Here is a 22,694-nt window from a genome sequence, read left to right on the forward strand (position 1 = left end):
TAAACATGGGCTGACCAAGAACCCCCCCAATAACTTTTTCAATATATGCAAACCAAACACTGGATGTCTGCCCACACACAGGGCAAGGACTTCTTATTACTCACATCCACTTTTGAGGGCACGTGCCTCAGGAATCCATCTGGACTCTGAGCCATCTCTGCCATTTATGCTAGTCTTTCACGCACTGACTCTTCTATGCAGCATCCCAACATACAGGGATGGGAACAACAGACAGAACAGCATAGGAATATACTGATAGTTTGAACAGAGGGGCCAATACAGGATAAAATATTTGTTAAAAGCCATTTGAAAAGACGAGGTAGTGGTGGACTTACCTCCTCAAAGAAGGCACAGATTCTGTTGCTTAATAGTCAACAATAAATGTATTCAATTATTCCACAGTGCAATACGTTTCACAGATTCAAAACACATCAACAGTGAACCCCGTTTATTGTAGAAACAGTATCTGGTTAACATCCCTGGCATTATGATTATTTCCAGATTTAGGGTCTAAAACCCATGCAATGTTTTTCACAAGCTTTTACAGCCTAAAACAAATAAAATAAAAAAAAAAAAAATACCACAGAGAGAGAGATCTGCAGCAGCTCCTGTATAACTCACTCAGGCAGGAGATTACCGCACTGAGCTGTGGCTTTCCATCCCAAGGCTGATTCGGAATTACCACTAAGGAGGTTTAAGGGGCCAGAGACTGCTGGTATTCAACTGGTTAATTTACTGGTAGCCTAAAAATGCCTAAGCTTTGGCAGGGATGAAACATCTTACGTTACATTCTTTCAATCTGCATGGTAAATATATGGTAAAAATCTAAAAATAGTGTTGCCAGAGTCAGTGCTAACAAATTGATGAGTTGGATGCTTTTTGTACTGACTCCACAACCCTGGACCGAATGATACTTACCAGCATGTTTGATTGCAAAATGACAGAGGAATGGATAGTTTATTGACCTTTTCTAATAAATTTTGATTGGATCTTTAGATTAGAAGTAAATATTCGCTTGTGTGTACAAAACGTAACGTGTTGAGGCGATGTCACACTCAGAGAGGCTAACAAAACGAGCAATTTTTATTGAGGCGAAGGGGGGGGGGGGGGCAACACTGAAATCTGTACTGGTCCATTTCTGTAGTTTAAAACTAATTCGACACGAAACTATTAAATGAAATTGTATTAAAGTAGTGCATAATAAGACATGGGGGGGAGGTTTAGAGATCAGGGATCATCAAATCCCAGGAGCAATTCACCTTAGAAATTACAGGCAGCGCTCAACCATGTAGTTACACTGCATATAGGTAGACATACAATATACAAATCTTCGCCACAAATTATACATATGTAAACATAGCCATGCAAGTTTAATTATTTTTTTGTGCTTTGGCCTTACCAAGTTCTCCAACATACAAAATGGTACCAACCTGCAACTTTATCCCGAATTAGCTTTGCAGACTCCACCTCACCAATGCTGCTGAAAAGACTGCGCAACTCATCCTGGGTCATGTTCTGAGGCAGGTAGTTAACAATTAAGTTAGTTCTACCCATATCTTCCCTACATACATCATCCATGTGATCTTCATAACCATTAGACATCTTAAAATACCTACAAAACAATGGTACATTTTAATGAGAAATATTTAGTCTGCAAAAAAATAAGTTCAAAATTTTCACAGAGCAAGAAAGAAAAAGCAAGCCTCTGTTCACACTAAATCCACTGCCACACAACTACTCAGAGAGAATCGCTGTAGAGCATAGGTGTCAAACTCAAGGCCTTCTTGCCTTTTTTTATGCAGCTCAAGAGCTTAAAATGTTTATCATTGTAAGCAGTGAAAGAACAGAACACTGCCTTTGCATCCAGAAAATGAGTGTTTCTGGTTGAAACCTTGTCAAATTCAGGCTGGGTGCAGCAACAACGCACAGGAACCCAGTCTCATCTGTTCTTCTCTGCATCTGCAAGCTCTATACTTCCATACCTCCAGCTCCCAATCACATCATGCATTCAGAGCCAGAGGAATGCAGCATGGAACATGTGTCTGTCAGAAAGATTAGAGGAGATTTGAAGCAGCACCAGAGCAGGTAAATCTTAAAGTCTGCAGCCAAGAAAAACAGTGCTTTTTATTTACCTCTTCTCTTCTGCAATATCAGCTAAGATGAATCGCTGCATTCCCGTGGCATAACGAGGTCTGTAACACGAACTTCCGGGGGCAAAAATCCCTGTTACTTCCTGGAGGCGGCAGAGCTTTTCGCTGTAGCTCTGCCTTCAGTTTAGTCAATCAGCGCTGATCACCACCTCTCCCTGCCCCGCTCAGTGAAAGATGACAGAGGGGCGGGGAGAGGCAGAGATCAGCGCTGATTGACTGTACTGGAGGCAGAGCTAAAGCCCAAAGCTCTGCCTTCCTGGGCAGCAAAATCCACGACTTTGAAAGTTGTGTATTTTTGCCCCGGGAGTTGAGGGGTTTACAGATCTCGTTTTGCCGCGGGGATTCATCTTAGCTGATATTGCAGAAGAGAAGAGGTAAATAAAAAGCACTATTTTTCTTGGCTTATGAGTCTCTTGAATCTGCTCCACTGTGCTACTCTGCAGAAACGAGAGGAGCGGGGATCCAGGCCACCCACGGTCACTGTAGTTACGCCACTTTGACAATTGTTCAATAAATATTAATTCTCTATAAACAAATCAGCCGGCGGCTAAAAGTGGCCATACATCTAGCAATAAATGGGCAGATTGCACCAAGAGACAAATGTCTTTCTAATCGAATCTGATTAGAGCAGTCTATTGGCTGCCCATACACCGCAAGCCAATTCCTAAGAGATTTCAAACTGAAATCTATGGGGAATAAGCCAAGCCCGCCGCATTGTCGCTGTTCCCTTAAAAGGTTAAAACGAGAGATATGGAGGCTGACATTTATTTCCTTTTAAATACAATTTGCCTGGCTATCCTGCTGATCCTCTGCCTCTAATACTTTAAGCCATAAACCCTGAACAAGCATGCAGCAGATAAGGTGTTTGACATTGTCAGAACTGACAAGATTAGCCACATGCTTGTTTCTGGTGTTATTCAATCACTACTGCACCCAAATAGATTAGCAGGGCTGCCAGGCAACTGGTATTTTTTAAAAGGAAATCAGTATGGCAACCTCAATCTTCTCCTTACTTCAGGTGTCCTTTAACAAATATGTATTGTGTGCACATTACCTGTCCTGTGGCTTGGTGCCTGTCCATCTTCTAAATCCGCCGCTCTTCCATAGTCACATACGTGCCAGCGGCGTGTATGGGGCTAACAGAAAAGCGGAGTTTTGGAAGACGGATGGACACAGGACATGCAATGTATAAATGCACACAGTATATACACATTCATGCATTAGGGCTACAGTGCCAGGGGTTTTGTTGCTCATCCCAATAACGCTTGCCATTATCGCCGCGCAGCCAACAGCCTGACATCTAGCAGAACGTCCAACCGATTTATGCGACCGATTTCAGCTCAAAATTGGTTGCATTGTCGGTTGGGCAGGCCCTTGGCGGAACAGATTTTGATTCCGATTCTAATCTAATCGGATGGTCCATTAGCCACCAAGTCAACTGATGTATGGCCACCTTTAGACTATGTTTTAGATTTTGTTCCCTAATGGGATTGAGGTTGAAACCCCTGCTTTAGACCAATAGACATGCAGAACAACCTCATTCTCCTATGGACCCATCTTCGGTGTGTGTGTGTGGTTCTGTGCATTTCTGCAAAGCACATGTTATATTCATACTATAAAGATACACTGAAGTGTTCTCCCAAGGCTGTTGTAGCTGGGTGCTCTAGCCAGCTAGTTTTGGTGAGCACCCAGCTGTCATTGGCTCACTTCCTACACTGCTGTAAGCAGAGTTGTGCAGAGAAGCGCCAGCCCTGTATTCTCTCATCTCACCCAGGCTAATTTTTCATGCCACCCGTCTAGAAAAAAAATTCTGGGGAGAACACTGTACTGGGTCTCAGGCACGTGTGAACCGGACCTTAAAGTAAAACAAAGACAAACTACATAGCTGCTAGAATGCCCAAGATGTTACTAGATATTTATGTGACAAAGCAGTTACACTTCATGCAAAGTATGGTGCGCAAAAAAAAGAAAAAAAAAAAAAAGGGGGGGGGGGGGGTAAAGTCAACACTACAATCACCTGCCCTTTCCTTCTGGGGAATATAACACCCTTGCTTCCAAATATCTGGTATTGCTTTCTTTGAAGTAGGAACTTCTTATGTACTGCCATGTCGCGCAGGAGACTTCTTAACTGCTACTTGCTGTGTAGTACACTACTTATTACAATGCCAGGGAGATCTTTGTAACCTAGTATTATAAATGCGTAAGTTTGGATGCTTGGATTTTTGTTAACCACGCAACTATGGCTGAACGGATTTGAATGAAATTTGGCGCACACATATTACCTGGAACATAAACGGTAGGATATGGTTTATCCCCATAACTAAAAAGTGGGCGGTGACAAATACAAATTTCACTGGAAAAATGTAAACTGTAGCCATTCTTGCACTGTTTATGGCAGGGTTCTCAAACTTTTCAGTTAGTTGGTCACTGGGATCTATATTCAGAAAAGTGGGTGGCCTACAAAAGCCAATCTCGGTTCACCTATTGATTTTCAAGGGGAAGATTTAATTGCTGCCATTCTTGCAATGTTAATGGCACAAGCCTCAAACCTGGTACAGGTGGTCATTGGGTGACTGGAGTTAAAATTTAGAAAAGGGGGTGGAGCCACAGCCAATCAGATTAGTTTAATTTCAATGCAAATTAATGATGCAAAAGACCGCAAAGCTCACAAACTAGGTAATTGAGTAATTGTGTTAGGGTAAAAAAAAAGTGAGCGGAGCCAACACCAGACAAACACATACGTGGGCCATCAGCTAGTGTAAGAGAATGTTAAAAACGATGGCACACGGCAGTACCTGCTGCTGTAGTACATAGTGGTTATCAATGGCATTGGATTACTTTGGTAGCAGCTAAATAGCATCTTAACTAGACATAACTAGTAGCATCAACTGAAGGTGCATACACATGTACAATTACTGTTAGGACCCGATAGCTAAGGCGACAGTTCTAGGCACAAACAGATCCTCTACTACAGCCAAGCAACATGTACGGTTATTAAAATAGGAGGAAGAACAACTGTGCTGTGCACAATTAAGAAGCTTTCAGCTGGGAAGGTTAAAGCAGATCGGAAATGAAAAACTAACTATAACAAGTAACTTGTCTATATATCTTATCTAAAGTTTAGATAGTTTACACAGCAAATCTAGCTGCAAACCGCTTCAATACAATATGATTATTTCATCCTGTGATAGGACAGCAGCCATGTTTGTAAACATTACACTCAGGCAAGCTTATCTACATCTTCAGCACTCATTCTGTGAAAAACAAACCTAACCCCCCCACCTCTCTGCCTCTGAAATCTCTGGCTAGTAATACTTCTCCCTCCTCCAGCCCAGACTGAGCTCCCATGAGCCCTTGCTACTGTCTGAAAATGCTAAGGCTCTCTGAAAAGCTGTGGGCGAAGCTTGTTTAGTTTATAGGAAATTAGAGTGTTAACAACAAAAAAAGTATTTGGCTTGAGGAATGCCCTATAAATAGGAAAGTCATGCATTTTGGTCGTACCAATGGTCTAGCACCATACAAAATAAATGGGATACAGTTGGGGACATCAAACTTGGAGAAGGACTTAGGAGTACTCATCGACAACAGGTTAAATAATCGTACTCCATGCCAAGCCGCTGAAGCTAAAGCTAACAAAAATTTGGGGATGCATTGAAAGGGAAATAAAAACTCGAGATGCTAGCATAATATTGCCCCTGTTTAACTCTCTAGTAAGGCCACATCTGGAATATGGAATTCAGTTCTGGGCACCACATTACAGGAAAGATATTGCAGTTTTAGAGCAGGTGCAGAGACTTGCAACAAAATTGATACGTGGGATGGAAGGTCTCACTTACCAAGAAAGGTTAGATAAACTGGGTTTATTTAGTCTAGAGAAAAAAAAAGACGCCTGGGCTTCTCTCAAGCCGTCAACCTCCCTACCCACAGAAAAGGACACACTTTGGACCTCATTTTCCATTCAGAACTCCTAATATCCAATGTGGGAATTGATCCAGTAGTTTGGTCAGACCACCACACTGTCCACTTCTCCTTTACAGCACCGGCTACAAAACACCAGTGAAAGAACTAATAAAATATCGTTCCTTGAAAGGTTTGACACCACAACACCTTCAGAACATCCTCAATCTAGGCGGACTGACAGATCACAACTTAGGCCTTGAATCCATGGTCCTTAAATATAACCACGATGTCTCAGCCGCTTTTGACGCCATAGCTCCCTTAAAGATTAAACGTTCCACACCATTACATCACGCTCTCTGGTTTGACAACTCTATAAAGGAACTAACCCAGACTGGAACGAAGGTGGCGCAAACAGTTCCCTGATGACAAACTTTCCCTAATCACTCACCTGAAAAAATATCAAACGACGATTAACAAAATAAAGTCCTTATTCCTGTCTCACGAAATTGCAAATGCAGCCAACAGTCCTGCCCAACTCTTCCGCAAGGTTGAGTCTCTGCAATCCATCTTGCAGGAAATCCAGCATCAGACCTTCACAGGAACTGTGCGAGAAATTTGCCCACTTCTCAGACAAAGTCTCCTCCATACGATCTGCCATTCAATTCACAGCCCCAGAAACCCATGCAGAGCCATATAACAGGTGCAAAAATAGCCTACCACCCTGGTCTGATTTTAAGGTAATCACTGAAAAAGACATCTTGGATATCCTCTCAAACCGTCGCCAGACTACCTGCTGCTATCTGGACCCTGGCCCCACTAAGTTCATGTTGAAATGCCCTGAACTATTTACACCGGCATTCCACAAAATAGTCAACGGTTCCTTACAAGAAGGGTGGTTTCACTCTACTCTGAAAGAAGCAATCGTCAGGCCACTACTCAAGAAACCATCCTTAGATCCAGATGCCCTAAACAGCTACAGACCTGTCTCTAACCTCCCCTTTCTGGGAAAAGTTATTGAAAAGGCTGTCTACCTCCAACTTGAAGCCAGGCTCTCCAGAAACAACATCCTTGACCCTCTTCAATCTGGCTTCAGGAAATATCACAGCTGTGAAACAGCCCTCAGATTTGCAATGATCTGCTCATTGCAAGAGACAAGGGTCAATGTTCCATCCCGATTTTGCTCGACCTCTCAGCGGCTTTTGACACAGTCGATCATGAAATCTTGCTCAACAGGCTACAAGAGTATTGTGGCATAGATGGCATTGTCCTCCAGTGGTTCAACTCCTTCCTGGCTGGCAGAACACAAAGGGTAGCCTTAGGGCCCTTCCTCTCCAACCCTGTACCACTAAAATACGGTGTACCTCAGGGTGCAATATTATCCCCTTTACTTTTCACCATATACATGCTGCCACTTGGAGAAATAATACAAAAACATGGCCTGACAGATCATTGCTATGCTGATGACACCCAGCTATATTTGTCATTCAAACCTGGCATCACAGACCCTACTCCACAAATAAACTCATGCTTAGCTGAGCTTCGGGAGTGGATGAATATTAATTGGCTAAAACTTAATGCTGACAAAACTGAGGTTCTTGTTATCGAGGGCCAGGGCTCAACAGCAAAGCAGCCCCAGTCTCAACCAACACCGCTAAGGATAGGGAGCTCAGACCAGAAAAACTCAAGACTGTGTGCGCAGCCTGGCAGTACTGATTGATGGGAAATTAAGCTTCAGGAATCAAATTTCAGCTGCTGTGAAACATTCCTTCTAGGCCTAAACGATTTTAGGAAAAGATTGAATCGCACGATTTCTGTCAGAAATTGCGATTTCGATTCGATTCCCGATTTTCTTCAAATCAAGCCTTAGCACTAAATTTACAATGAGTAGGAAGAAAATGAATACCACCTTAGTTTGTACACATTCAAAGTGCCCCACTGCAGCTTTGCAGGCTGCAGAAAGAATAGATCACCACAGTCACACCACAGCAGTCATCATTGTCATGCTGATTGAGGCGGAGGCGATACACAACTTGAAAGACAGGCGTGCAGGCGGAGTCTGCTGACCATGACACAAAGTTTGATTGACACGCATGCGGGCAGAGTCTGTCGTCCGCACAGCAAATGATGTGGGAGCGCTGGGAGGAGTGAGCCACGAGTGACAGCCTGTGGGCAGAGTTCGCCGCCCTTAATACAAAATAGCCTTGCCTGAAGTGAGCCGCCCCTACCGAACGTGACAACGTGATTGACAGCCTGGCATGCGGGCGGAGTCTACCGCCCGCTCAGCTTGTGATGTAGAGGTACAGGGAGGAGACAGTGAGAGTCTGTGTGAGTCTGTGGGCGGAGTTTGCCATCCGTTCTGCTGATTGGCTGCACACTAGTAGGCAGAAGTTGGAGGAGAGATTGAGCCGCTTCCACCACGGCGACTGAAAGTACTAGTGCTGAGCCGCTGCTGCACTGAGCGGTAGCGGGGAATGCTGGGCTGACTGAAGAGGGGATAAAAAAAAAAAAAAAATAAAAAAAAAAATAAAAAAAAACGCCGCTATGGCGATCACGGAATAGTCATTTCCGTGATCGCGATTTCAATCCAAAAATGGTTTATCCTTCAGGCCTAATCCCTTCTTTCATCTAAGGAATATTGCAAAGATTAACCTGCCTAGCGTTCTGGACAAGCTGAGGTCGTCCAAAGAAAACTTGCTGGAAATGTTCTGGACGAGCTCAGCTCGTCCTGCACTTTCCCCTCACGCTGTGATCAGCAGCGCTGCAGCAGCCTCTGAAGGCTGCTGCATGCTACTCCCTAGGGAATCCCTAGGGAGAGAATGTGCTAGGGCGAGCGGGGGGATCCCCCTTCTGTGCGGGGTATTTTGGGATGGGGGATCCCCCTCTGCGGGTGGGGGGATCCCCCTTCTGTGCGGGGTATTTTGGGCTGGGGGATCCCCCTCTGCGGGTGGGGGGGGGATCTCCTGTGCGGCGTGCGGGTGGCCTCTACCCCTCCCCCCCCATCCTCGCTCCCCCCCCCCCTTCCCTGTCTAAGCCCTTTGAGCAAATAGAACTACTCACCCAGGGGCCCTCTCCAACGCAGCACTTCTTCCTCCATCGCAAAGTCCCGTCTGTTTACAGTTACATTACGAGACTTGGTGACGTCACCAAGTCTCGTAATGTAACTGTAAACAGACGGGACTTTGCGATGGAGGAAGAAGTGCTGCGCTGGAGAGGGCCCCTGGGTGAGTAGTTCTATTTGCTCAAAGGGCTTAGACAGGGAAGGGGCAGGGAAGCGAGGATGGGGGGGGGGGAGGGGTAGAGGCCACCCGCACACCGCACAGAAGGGGGATCCCCCCACCCGCAGAGGGGGATCCCCCAGCCCAAAATACCCCACACAGAAGGGGGATCCCCAGCCCAAAATACCCCGCACAGAAGGGGGATCCCCCACCCGCAGAGGGGGATCCCCCAGCCCAAAATACCCCGCACAGAAGGGGGATCCCCCCCACCCACAGAGAGGGATCCCCCAGCCCAAAAGTGAGGATCGAGGGGGGGAGATCGGGAGGGAGGGGACATCTGGCACCCTATATACCTGGCTCCCCTATATACCTGGCTAAACCTGGCACCCTATAACTGGCTAAACCTGGCACCCTATATACCTGGCTACACTCCTGGCTACCCTGACATTTGGCTACCCTGACATCTGGCTACCCTGACACCTGGCTACATGTGGCTCCCTATACACCTGCCTTCACATCTGGGTCTTATACTCACCATTGGCATGCTGATCCCTCGTCACGTACCTCTGATAGCTTCCCCAGTGCCGTCTTCCATGTCCGTGTACGGATTTTGCTTCTCCCTCAGCGATGACATGTCCCCCGCCGATCGGCGTTGATGACACCAGGGTCACACAGCGTCAACATCTCACTGCAAACATTTTTTTTACGTTGAATTCAATACAATAACCTGTATTGAATTCAATTTTTAAAAAATTGATTTGAAAAAAAAAAAAAGGTTGAAAATTATTGGAAATTAATTGAACCACTTTTTGCACGGAAATCCTGGGGAATCAGAACGCCAGGGAGGCTACACACCCAATTCCTTCAGAAGATCTTCCAACCCTAGTTCATGCCTTCGTCACATCAAGGTTAGACTACTGCAACGCCCTCTACACAGGCCTGCATAAGAAAGACTTATGCCGCCTGCAATTAGTACAGAATGCCGCCCCAAGGCTGTTAACAAGCCAACCCCGCCATTGCCACATAACACCAACCTTGTGCTCACTCCACTGGCTACAGAAAAAAATGGACAATTCTGTTTAAGATTGGCTTACTGACATTCAAATCCTTGCACAATCTGGGCCCTGGATACCTGAAGGACCTGTTGCAACTGCATCACACTCCCCACAATCTTAGATCAAAAGGACGTTACACCATGGTCACCCCCAGAGTCCACCTCAAAACCTTTGGAGACAGAGCCTTTTGTCAGGCTGTCCCTACACTTTGGAACTCCCTGCTACACCCAATCAGGACAGCTCCATCCCTGGAAGCATTTAAGTCTAAACTGAAAACCTACCTCTTTAGTCTGGCATTCATGAACAGCTGACTATCTCCTCTGTAACACAACCCAGCCTGCAACCCTGTATTAATCTGAGACACAACTATGCGCTTTGAGTCCTATGGGAGAAAAGCGCTGTACAAATGTTATTGTATTGCATTACAGGGGATCTAATTAACATGTATAAATACGTCACAGGGCAATATAAAAGCTTGGTGGATGAGCTTTTTGTCCCTAGGCCTTCTCAAAAGACTAGGACATGATATGCGAGTGGAGGAAAACAAACAGTTTTAGCCATTTAGGAAAGGGTTCTTTACAGTAAGAGTGATTAAGATGTGGAATGCATTGCCACAGGAAGTAGTTATGGCACATTTTATACCTGCATTTAAAGGGGGCTTAGATGCTTTCCTTGCGTTGAAAAACATCCATGGCTACAATTACTAGGAATGCCCAATGACGTTGATCCAGGGATTTTATCTGATTGCCACCTGGAGTCAGGAAGGAATTTTTCCCCTTTTGGGGCTAATTGGACAATGCCTTGTACGGGTTTTTCGCCTTCCTCTGGATCAACAGGGATATATGAGGGAGCAGGCTGGTGGTGTACTTTGATCTCTGGTTGAACTCGATGGACGTATGTCTTTTTCAACCCAACTAACTATGTAACTATAGAACACAATTATGCAATGAGTAAACGTTCATCTCGGATCCACTTTAAGAATGCAAACAATGCATTCATTTGTCGCTGTGGTGTAAAGATCTAGCATACTGGATTTTTAAACATTAAGGGGCAGCTGTACATACAGGTCCTTCTCAAAAAATTAGCATATTGTGTTAAAGTTCATTAGTCTCTGTAATGTACTGATAAACATTAGACTTTCATATATTTTAGATTCATTACACACAACTGAAGTAGTTCAAGCCTTTTATTGTTTTAATATTGATGATTTTGGCATACAGCTCATGAAAACCCCAAATTCCTATCAAAAAAATTAGTATATTTCATCCAACCAATAAAATATAAGTGTTTTTAAAACCAAAAAAAAGTCAACCTTCAAATAATTATGTTCAGTTATGCATTCAATACCTGGTCGGGAATCCTTTTGCAGAAATGACTGCTTCAATGCGGCATGGCATGGAGGCAATCAGCCTGTGGCACTGCTCAGGTGTTATGGAGGACCAAGATGCTTCGATAGCGGCCTTAAACTCATCCAGAGTGTTAGGTCTTGCGTCTCAACTTTCTCTTCACAATATCCTACAGATTCTTTATGGGGTTCAGGTAAGGAGTTGGCAGGCCAATTGAGCACAGTAATACCATGGTCAGTAACCATTTACCAGTGGTTTTGGCACTGAGTAGGTCGTGCTGAAAAATGAAATCCTCTCCATAAAGCTTTTCAGCAGATGGAAGCATGAAGTGTTCCAAAATCTCCTGATAGCTAGCTGCATTGACCCTGCCCTTGATGAAACAGTGGACCAACACCAGCAGCTGACATGGCACCCCAGACCATCACTGACTGTGGGTACTTGACACTGGACTTCAGGCATTTTGGCATTTCCCTCTCCGCAGTCTTCCTCCAGACTCTGGCACCTCGATTTCCGAATGACATGCAAAAGTTGCTTTCATCCGAAAAAAGTACTTTGGACCACAGAGCAACAGTCCAGTGCTGCTTCTCTGTAGCTCAGGTCAGGTGCTTCTGCCGCTGTTTCTGGTTCAAAAGTGGCTTGACCTGGGGAATGCGGCACCTGTAGCCCATTTCCTGCACACGCCTGTACATGGTGGCTCTGAATGTGTCTACTCCAGACTCAGTCCACTGCTTCCGCAGGTCCCCCAAAGTCTGGAATCGGTCCTTCTCCACAATCTTCCTCAGGGTCCGGTCACATCCTTTCGTTGTGCAGCGTTTTCTACCACACTTTTTCCTTCCCACTGAGGTGCCTTGATACAGCACTCTGGGAACAGCCTATTCGTTCAGAAATTTCTTTCTGCGTCTTACCCTCTTGCTTGAGGGTGTCAATGATGGCCTTCTGGACAGCAGTCAGGTCGGCAGTCTTACCCATTATTGTGGTTTTGAGTTATGAACCAGGCTGGGAGTTTTTAAAAGCCTCAGGAATTTTTGCAGGTGTTTAGAGTTAGTTGATTCAGATGATTAGGTTAATAGCTCGTTTAGAGAACCTTTTTAGGATATGCTAATTTTTTGAGATAGGAATTTTGGGTTTTCATGAGCTGTATGCCAAAATGATCAATATTAAAACAAAAAAAGGCCAACTACTTCAGTTGTGTGTAATAAATCTAAAATATATGAAAGTCTAATGTTTATCAGTACATTAGCAAATAATGAACTTTAACACAATATGCTAATTTTTTGAGAAGGACCTGTACATAAGATTCTCAAGCAACACAGCCCGTAACACTGCTTTGGCCAAATTCTGTCTAGTACAGACAATGGGCAAACTATGGCTTGCAGGCCATAGCCAGCCAATTTAATTTATCAATCCGGCCCACCATTTAATTGCTATTTGGGGATAGGATAACAAAGGCTACTTAACCTCCTTGCCGGTCTAATTCCCGCCTTTCCCCCCCCCCCCCTTCTCCAAATCATGTAGCGAGCCCACCCACTGAGTAAGCAGGAAATCCCGTTCAGAACGGGATTTCCTGCAGGGCTTCCCGGTCGCCATGGTGATGGGGCAGGATGACGTCACCGAATCCCGATCCACCCCTCAGCGCTGCCTGGCACTGATTGGCCAGGCTGCGCAGGGGTCTGTAGGGGGGAGGGGGGGGGGCGGCTGAGCGCGTAGCGGTGGCGATCGAGTACTACACGCAGCTAGCAAAGTGTTAGCTGCGTGTAGGAAAAAAAAATTTATGCAAATCGGCCCAGCGGGGCCTGAGAGCTGAGCTCGGGATAACCGGCAAGGAGGTTAACCTCTTAAAGACTGCTCCACGCCAATTAGTGTGGACGCAGCGGCAGCCTTAGGACCGCATAATGCCGATCGGCGTACAGCAGGGCTGTGGAGTCGGCGTTGAGGAGTCGGAGCAATTTTGGGTACCCTGAGTTGGAGATTTTATAAACTGAGGAGTCTGAGGATTTTTGAACAAAATACACAGCCCTGGTAAGTATTAGACTAAGGAGTCAGTCATTTTGGGTACTCTGAGTCGGAGGTTTCATAAACTGCGGAGTTGGAAGATTTTTGTACCGACTCCACAGCCCTGGCATGCATTCCTGGGGCGGAGTTTGCAGGGGATCGCGCGCATCTCCACTTGAATGAACAGCTCCGCCATCAGTCTCCCAGCAGCGAGACAGACAGCGAAACTGCTGTCTAATAACCCTGCACAGCGCTGCGATCTAAGGCAGCGCTGTACTGGGGACAGCCGTGTGACATGGCTGTCTCTTCTGTAGGCAGGGACGTGATCAGCAGTCATAAGCTAAAGCCTATGACAGCTAATCCTGCTGATTGGCTGGTGGGAGGGGGGGGGGGGGGGGAATTGTAGAAAAAAATATTTATAAAAAATAAATAAATCTGGGGAGAGAGCTCTGTTGCTGGGGAGAAGGGGTCTTAAAGCTGCAGTGGCCTATTTAAGGAAAAATGACCTGGTCTTTAAGGGGGGAGGGGGAAGTTAACACTGTGGTCCTCAACTGGTTAACGGGATACTTAAAAGGGAACCTAAACAGAAGAGTGTGGATTTTTCCTTATAAAATAATACCAGTTGCCTGACTCCCCTGCTGATCCTGTGTCTCTAATACTTTTAGCCACAGCCCCTGAACAGCCAGGCAGAGATCAGGTGCTCTGACTGAAGTCAGATTGGATTACCTGCATGCTTGGTTCAGGTGTATGACTACCGCCACTGCAGCCAAAGTGATCAGCAGGACTGCCAGGCAACTGGTATTGTTTAAAAGGCAACATCCATATCCCTCAGTTTAGGTTCCCTTTAAGTCTGCAATAAAAAAAAAAAAGTTTTACTCACCTACCAGCCCCTTGCAGCCACCCTGTGCCCTTGTAGTCACTCACGGATCCTCCGGTCCCCCACCAACTTGTTTTGCAGAAAGGCCCGGCCATGCGTAGTCTTCTTTGCGTTCCCATCCTTAATAGAGTCCTGTGCAGGAAGCTATAGCAGACGGGAACGTGAAGAAGACTACGCATGGCTAGGCCTGCACAGGTGAAGTGAGCATGTCGGCTCAAAACGAAACTAGCTGGCGGCGGGGGACCAGAGGATTCGTGAGTGACTGCGAGGGCACAGCTGGCTTGCAGGGGGCTGGTAGAAGCCCCAGGTGACAAACTTTTTTTTATTGCAGGCTTAAAGAGACTCCGAAATTAAAATATTTATACGTACCTGGGGCTTCCTCCAAACCCATCCGCATTGATCGCTCCCACGCCGGCGTCCTCAGCCGTCTATCGCCGGTACCAGGTCCTGTACCTTCGCACAGGCAACGCAGTGCGCTCCCTCCGTACTGCGCAGGCGCTTGTGTAAGGCAGGCACCGGAGAGATGGAAGGAGTCACTGCGCATGAGTAAAACTGGACGAAGTTATGAGACCCGGTATCGGCAACAGAGACGGCTGAGGACGATGGCGTGGGAGTAATGCATACTGATAAGGCTAGAGGAACCCCCAGGTATGTATAAATCTATTTTAATTCATCTCTGGGTCTCTTTAAGGATCCGTTTAAAAAGATCTGAGCACCTTGAATAAAAAAAAATATATATATATATCCAACAAACTTCCCCTAAGGGAAGGACATAAATTGTGTGGGGTGTTGAGAGAGTTGCAAGCATTTAAGTACCTTTTGCGAGACCGCTTCCTAGTCCCATCCATACGTGGTCCACAATTTTCTCAGTCTCAGCAGCGGCAGTTTAAAACGCTCCCACTGTGGATATTGCGCAGCCACTGCAACGCATGCTGGAAAAATTAGTCCATTAACGCGATTTAAATCTACAGGCTAGGAGATGTCACATTAACAGAAGACATCTCCCAGCATGTATTGCAGCTGGGGTCACGCAAGATCAGTGCGGGCACTTCATACTACGCAGCTGCAGCTAGGATGCTGCCATTCATTTATCTAAATCCCCATGTCAACGATCGCCGGTGTCAATGAGTGCTTGCAGCCATTGTAATTACCCAAGTAACACATCCACGCGTTACTTCCTGTTAGCATACTAATAGTATGCACGGAAAGATAACGTGTGTTTTTATATAGTAAAATTACACCTACATAATTTTAAAATTAAAAGACCTACACACGTTTAAAAGTAACCCCTTACCTCCCACTCTCCCCCAGTTACCTAAAACTTATGCATAATTTTTTTCTTTTTTTACATAGTTACCTTAGGGACTATACTTTAACCACTGAGGGGTTTTTACCCTTTGAGGAGCAGAGCAATTTTCACCTGTCAGCGCTCCTCCCTTTCTTTTGCCAATCAATAACTTAATCCCTACTAATCACAGCGAAATTATCTATATCTTTTTTTATGCCACCAATTAGGCTCTCTTTGGTAAGTACATTATGCTAAGTATTCTAAAAGTATTTTAATGGTAATAAGAAAAAAAAAAATTTGATAAATGTATTTCTCAGTTTTCGGCCATTATAATTTTAAAATAAAAAACGTTCTACTGTGGATAAAACCCACACATTTTATTTGCTTATTTGTCCAGGTTATTCCAACGTTTAAAAATTTCCCAAGTACAATGCATGGTGCCAATATTTTATTTGGAAATAAAGGTGCATTTTTTTCAGTTTTGCATCCACCACTACTTACAAGCCCATAATTTAAAAAAAATCCACGGTGTTTACATCATACGGCGATGCTGCGCTGTAAAGGAGATCAGCGATCCCTGGCCTCTGATTGGCCGGGGATCGCCGGCATCTGATAGGCTGAAGCCTATCAGAGGCGGCACAGGACGGCGTCCTGGTCGCCCTGCCTCATTGCTGATCTGTGCTGTGGGCTGGAGAGCCCACGCAGCACAGATATTTAAAAAATAGCCCGGTCCTTTAGTGGTTAAGAGATACCTAGGTTGCAGTCTTACAGATCTGATCCAGAGAAGAGTCTGCTCTTTCCGCTCATAATGTGGACCGAGATCTAGTTGAATAAGCCATAATTCTTTGTGGAAGCGATTCTCCTTTGTGCTTATATGCCAGTGATTGCGTTCCTGATCCATCGAGAAATGGTCGATTTAGAGGCTTGTAAAGTAAACCCTTGTTAGGGTCAGCAAACAGAACAAACAAATGGTTTGATCACCTGAATGGTTTTACTCTAGTCAATAAAGCAATAATGGCTCTTCTTACAACCAAACAGCGCAACTACATTTCTTTTGTATTTCGTTGATTGTTACAAAAATAAGGCAACACCATTTCTTGTGATTGGTGAAAAGACAAATTGACCTTTGGCAGATAAGTTAATTCTCATGCCAGGTCCAACCTTATCCAAAATTGTCATAAGTGGATCTTTAACGGACAAAGCTTGTAGATCTCCTACCCTTCTAGCTACGATAATTGCTACTAAAACTACCTTAAAGGTCAGTAAATTTATCGGTATTTCTTCCAAAGGCTCAAAAGGCATCTTTGATAATTCCTGAAGCACTAACAGAAGATCCAATTCCAGCATTATTTTTTCCCCGACGCACATCTACATAACCTAATTATCTTCATAAATCTCATAATAAGGAGGATCTTTGGCGAGTTGTTTGAAAACAAAAACAAAACACAAAAAAAAAACAAAAAAAAAAAACCTGACAATGCTGCTACTTGCACTTTCAGTGTACCTGGCGCTAATCTGAGGTCTTCTCTCTAAAAAAATCTAGCACATCTGGTACAGTGAATCCTTTTCCTGTATTTCTCCAGGCCCAAAAAGTTTTTCAAAATAAAATAAATTCTTCCGGTAATGGGTTTGCCAGTTTTCCAAAAGCATGTCAATTACGTTATCAGAACATCCCTTTTTTCTTAATTCCCTTTCAGGATCCATGAGTTGCAACCATTGAGGGTTTGGATGATGTGCTTTCCCTTGCTTCTGACTGATTGGTAGTATGAATGGTTCTTCCAATGCCAAATTACTTAGTTGTGGGAACCAACATGTTTTCAGCCACCAGGGAACCCCCTTATCACAAGAGCCTTGACTTTCACAATCTTGCAAATCACTTTCTGAATCAATCTGAATGGGAGAAACACCTAGCTTAGTCCTTTCCCCCAGTGAAGTGGAAAAACATGTAGACGACTCGGATGAGTCCTGTCTGTATGGAACAAAAGTCCTCTGTCTTTGTATACTGAGCTGTAGCAAAAATATCTATTATGGGCTGACCCCATTTCACAACAATCATATCGAATAATGTCTGGTTCAATTCCCATTCACTCTTTAAAATTAACTGACGACATCATATCGGCGCACACACTTAATTCTCCTTATATGTACTGCTGTTAGTGACATCAGATGCATCTCTGATCATTGCAGGATTTCCATCGTTAACTCTATCAACCTCCTTGACCTCCTGCTTAAGATTTCAGCTTTTCGAAACCTACTTTACATTCACTTTTGCCAGGATATAGAGAAGGGACAAAACATACAGGGAGAATTAAGGCACACACACACACATCGGATTTCCGCGGACGGGTCGTTTGAACGTCCCGTCGGTCACCCGCTAAATTGGGCGTGTACAGACTATCGTTCGCTTGATAAGAGTTTGAGCGATCCGCCGGGCGGATCGCTCAAACTCACACTTATCAAGCGAACGATAGTCTGTACACACGCCCGATTTAGCAGGCGAACGACGGGACGTTCAAACGACCCGTCGTTCGCGGAAATCCGACGTGTATGGGCCTTTTAACACTAATGCTGGGAATACACCATACAATTTTCTGTTAGATTTTTCTGTTAGAATGCATAATTAGATTATTTTCTGTAGAGAATGGTTTTTATCTCTGGTGCATTGTCTTCTGTTTATCTCCTGCTGAGTAAAAATGCCTAATTGCTCTGCAGATGGTAAGAGATAAATTTCCAACATGTTGAATTTTATCATCTATCTGGCAGGGTAATTAACAGAAAATTGTATGGTGTATTCCCAGCATAAATCCTGAGAGTGTAACTACCTGCAGAATTGTCAATTTCTACAGCAAGCACAGGTTTAAGTGCAGGCCTGACAAATTAAAATTCAAACCAAAATGTAAAAAAAAAAAAAGATCTAACACCAATGCAAAACAGATCTGAAATGACGTAAAAGCAAAACCAAAGGCAAATGCAAAACAGATCTGAAATGACGTAAAAGCAAAACCAAAGGCAAATGCAAAGGAGATCTGAAGGCAAATGCAAAGGAGATCTGAAGGCAAATGCAAAGGAGATCTGAAGGCAAATGCAAAGGAGATCTGAAGGCAAATGCAAAGGAGATCTGAAGACAAATGCAAAGGAGATCTGAAGACAAATGCAAAGGAGATCTGAAGACAATGCAAAACAGATCTGAAAACAATGGAAATGCAAGAAGTTTAAAACCAGGATGATATGATTTATTGGCTAACAGTAATAATACGCAAGCTTTCAGGTGTAAAGCATTCGTCAGGTTTCAATCCTGTTTGCTTGCAAGATGATAGATCAATGCAAAAGCAAAACTTATCTGAAACAAATACAAAAAATGCAAATGAGATCTGAAACAAACACTGCAAAACAGATCTGAAACCAATGCAAAACAGATTTGCAACAAGTTTAAAATAAGGGAATTCTTTAAACTACCCAGAGATTCACTTTCTGAAAATGTTCATTAACCCTTTACTTAGATTGTCAATCACCATTGCACCAGTGCAGGCTTGACAAATCATCTTATAACCCTGGGGAAGCCTTTTGTAATTATTAACCTTCATTCCACCAACTACTAGATTGCATGGTCACAGAGGACAAGAGGAAGTATAAGGCCTCTTTTTTATGGACTGTTGATAGGCAGTGAAATGCCTCTCAAACTCTCACAACTGCTTGTTGCTGCCTTGTAACTGCTTGCTGAGCACACAGTTCAACAGTCCGTGGGAAAGAGGCCTAAGCCATACAAGGGAAAATCACTCTAAAATCAATGTGAGTGCACATCCCTGCAAACACTTGTCAGTCTCTACAGCTAACCTATGTTCACTGCAGGCCTGAAATCAAATGGGAAACAAATGATTCTTTGAAATTGCTCAAGGATTCCTCCTTACCCTGAAAGTTTCCATTAGCTCTTTGTGTAAATCACCACTACAGCTACCACAGATTTAGTGCAGGCTTGCCAAATCCTCTAGTTATGGGGAAACATGTTACAATAGTAATATTTCTAAGACATTAGCTTCTCCAAACCCATTCCTATACCTCCCCTACTAGATTATAGAGGGAAAGGGAAAGAGTAAAATACACCGGGGAATCACACTAATCTGAACCATATGAGTGTATATCCCTGCAAAAAAATGCACTATCAGTGCACATACCTCTGTTGCTGAAACAGGCCGGGGAGCCTCAGCTGTGATCCCATCTCTCCAGCATGGTCAGTGCACACTGCTCTGCTGCTTGAACAGGCTGGGAAGCCTCGGCTGTTATCCCATATCTCCAGTATGACCAGTGCACTTAGCTCTGCTGGTGCATGCGTACTGCAGCCAAGAGGACACCAATTTGTTCTAATACACTCAGCAGCTGTGGGAGAGTGCAACAATCCTTGCCTGCACAAATGCATATGGAGGATAGAGGGATCGACATCCGAACACCACGTTAGGCAGAAAACAGGGTAAGCAAAAAACGCTGCTAGCGTTACAACGATCACCCTCCAGCCAATATATACACACACACACACACACACACACACACACACACACACACACACACACACAGTATGCACAGACAATATCTGTTCTGATGTCACAACATTCCTCTGCGCGGTTTGCACATCAGCAGGCCTAGCTGCAGAATCTGAAGGAGAACTGGGCTGCTCCATCTCCCAGACTCAGCACTACAAAGTGTCAGCAAGAGGCTGATAGACAGTCTATTTAACCACTTCGCCACCCGGGTACAGTATATCTACGCTCCTTAATTCAGTTCCCCGCCCGGAGCGTAGATATACGCACCCCCTACCGCTGCTGCCCGCGCTCCCATGATTGTGCACGCCTCCGCCCGCCCGGAGATCAATGAACAGGCAAACCATTCCCGTTTGTTGATCTCTGCCCCCCCCCCCCCCCCCCCAGCAATGATCGGCTGCTTCTATGAGAAGCAGCGCGATCATTGTGAAAAAACAAAACAAACCAAAAAAAACACGTTTCCCAGCCTCCCTGAACATCCTGTAAGCATACTTTCGACGCTTACAGGACGCTTTCACAAAAAAAAAAAAAAAAAGTTACTGTGGCCATCTTGTGGCCAAAAAGTAAAACTACACGCTAAAACATTTTTCATATACAAATACATTATAAATTAACTCATTAACTCCCACACTCCCCAATTGTTACCAATTTTTTTGTAATAAAATTTTTTTTTTACAATTAAAAACAAACAAATAGTTACCTTAGGGACTGCACTCTAAATATTTATATCAAGAGGGTATAACACTTTATACATTATGGGCTTGTAATTAGGAAAAAATGCACCTTTATTTCCAAATAAATTATTGGCGCCAAACATTGTGATAGAGACATAATTTAAACTGTGTAATAACCAGGACAAATGGGCAAATAAGTTACATGGATTTTAATTACAGTAGCATGCATTATTTAAAAACCATGATGGCCGAAAACTGAAAATATTTTTTTCCAAATGTTTTCCTATTTTCCCATTAAAACACATTTAGAATAAAAGAATTCTTGGCAGAAATGTACCACCTAAAGAAGGCCTAATTGGTGGCAAAAAAAACCCAAGATATAGTTCATGTCATTGTGATAAGTAATGATAAAGTTATAGGCGAATGAAAATAAGGAGCACTGAAAGGAGAAAATTGCTCGGATGCTGAAGGGGTAAAACCCCTCAGTTGTGAAGTGGTTAAAAAAAAAAAACCTCCAAGCATGCATAATTATTCAATGCTCTGTCCACACCGCGCAGTAAATTTATTACCTGCGGCAGACACCGCAACCACTCGGTGGAAGAGGAGTATCACTATGCAGATACCGGAGCTCCGTATATCGGCAGGCGGAAAGCGTCATCATAGACGTAATGCACGTCTCCACGCGAAAATGCCGTGTGCCGGCCGTCTCAGAAGATCAAAAGACGCCGCCGGCCATGCTACCGTCGACACCCACAGGATCCTTACCCACCACTCACCACCCGTAAGGCACCATCACAGCAGAAACTAGCTTGTGCTTACGGGTGGACCAAAAAACACAAACAAAAAACCTGAGGTTGGGGGCAGGAAAGCTATTTAAATGTTTTTTTAATTAGTTTGTGTTTCCTTAGGGGGAGGGGCACGGAATCTCTCTTGTAAGGCCATCCTGGAGGGACGCAAGGAACAAATCCATATAATTCCAAAGGGTTCACATACTTTTTCTTACTACTGTATATGGCTGTCTCCATATCCCTCCCACTTCAGTTGCCTTTTAAGCTGTTTGGCGGTAACCCCGACCTGAGCTCTGGGTAGGAAAAAGTAGCCCAGAGTGGTAAGCCAAAGCTCAGGTCGGGGGAAAGAATTTCCCTATTTGCATATTGTTTTGGAGCCCCGCATGCGATCGCCGCTGCGCAGTGGGACTCCAGCCTCCCTCCCCGACTATCTGCGTCTTCTCTGGCAGCCGGGATCCCCATATCCATGCTCTTGTTCCTGGGACCCCGGCAGCCAATCAGTGCGGCGGAGTGGCAGTAGCAGCGCAACGTCACCAGGGGCAGAACTAGTTTTTAAAATGAACCTTGTATGCACAGTAGCTGACGATCAGACAGGCTATCTACATGTATATACATATATATTTATATTCATGAACATATAGAGTGTTCAGCGTGTCCAATTCCTCCTTATTTGTCTCGAATCACCAGTTGTAATTTGATCTCTTCTCTGTGGCACCTGACTGCCTGGTTTTTGACTACTCTGCCTGCCGCCTGCTTCAACGTCTGCCTGGATTTTGTCTACTCTCTGCATGCACCGACATGCATTAGATATGCATCTTCATGGACCGTTTGTAATATCAGCGGCGAGGAACAGGGCTTGATGCCACCAAACAGACGC

General features: G+C 44.4%; 1 protein-coding gene across 2 annotated transcripts in view; it reads right to left on the bottom strand.

Annotated features, from left to right (window-relative positions):
- The window catches only part of ELAVL1 (ELAV like RNA binding protein 1), a 165,350-nt gene that overhangs the window by 113,727 nt on the left and 28,929 nt on the right, over nt 1-22,694 (bottom strand). For both annotated transcript variants that reach the window (XM_068233799.1, XM_068233798.1), the window contains exon 2: nt 1,431-1,612. In XM_068233799.1, coding sequence (XP_068089900.1) covers nt 1,431-1,602 — 172 coding nt within the window. In that variant the 5' untranslated portion in view covers nt 1,603-1,612. The remainder of the gene's footprint in view (nt 1-1,430; nt 1,613-22,694) is intronic.

Source organism: Hyperolius riggenbachi, chromosome 1 (genome assembly GCF_040937935.1).
Source record: "Hyperolius riggenbachi isolate aHypRig1 chromosome 1, aHypRig1.pri, whole genome shotgun sequence".
In the NCBI taxonomy this organism is placed as follows: domain Eukaryota; kingdom Metazoa; phylum Chordata; class Amphibia; order Anura; family Hyperoliidae; genus Hyperolius; species Hyperolius riggenbachi.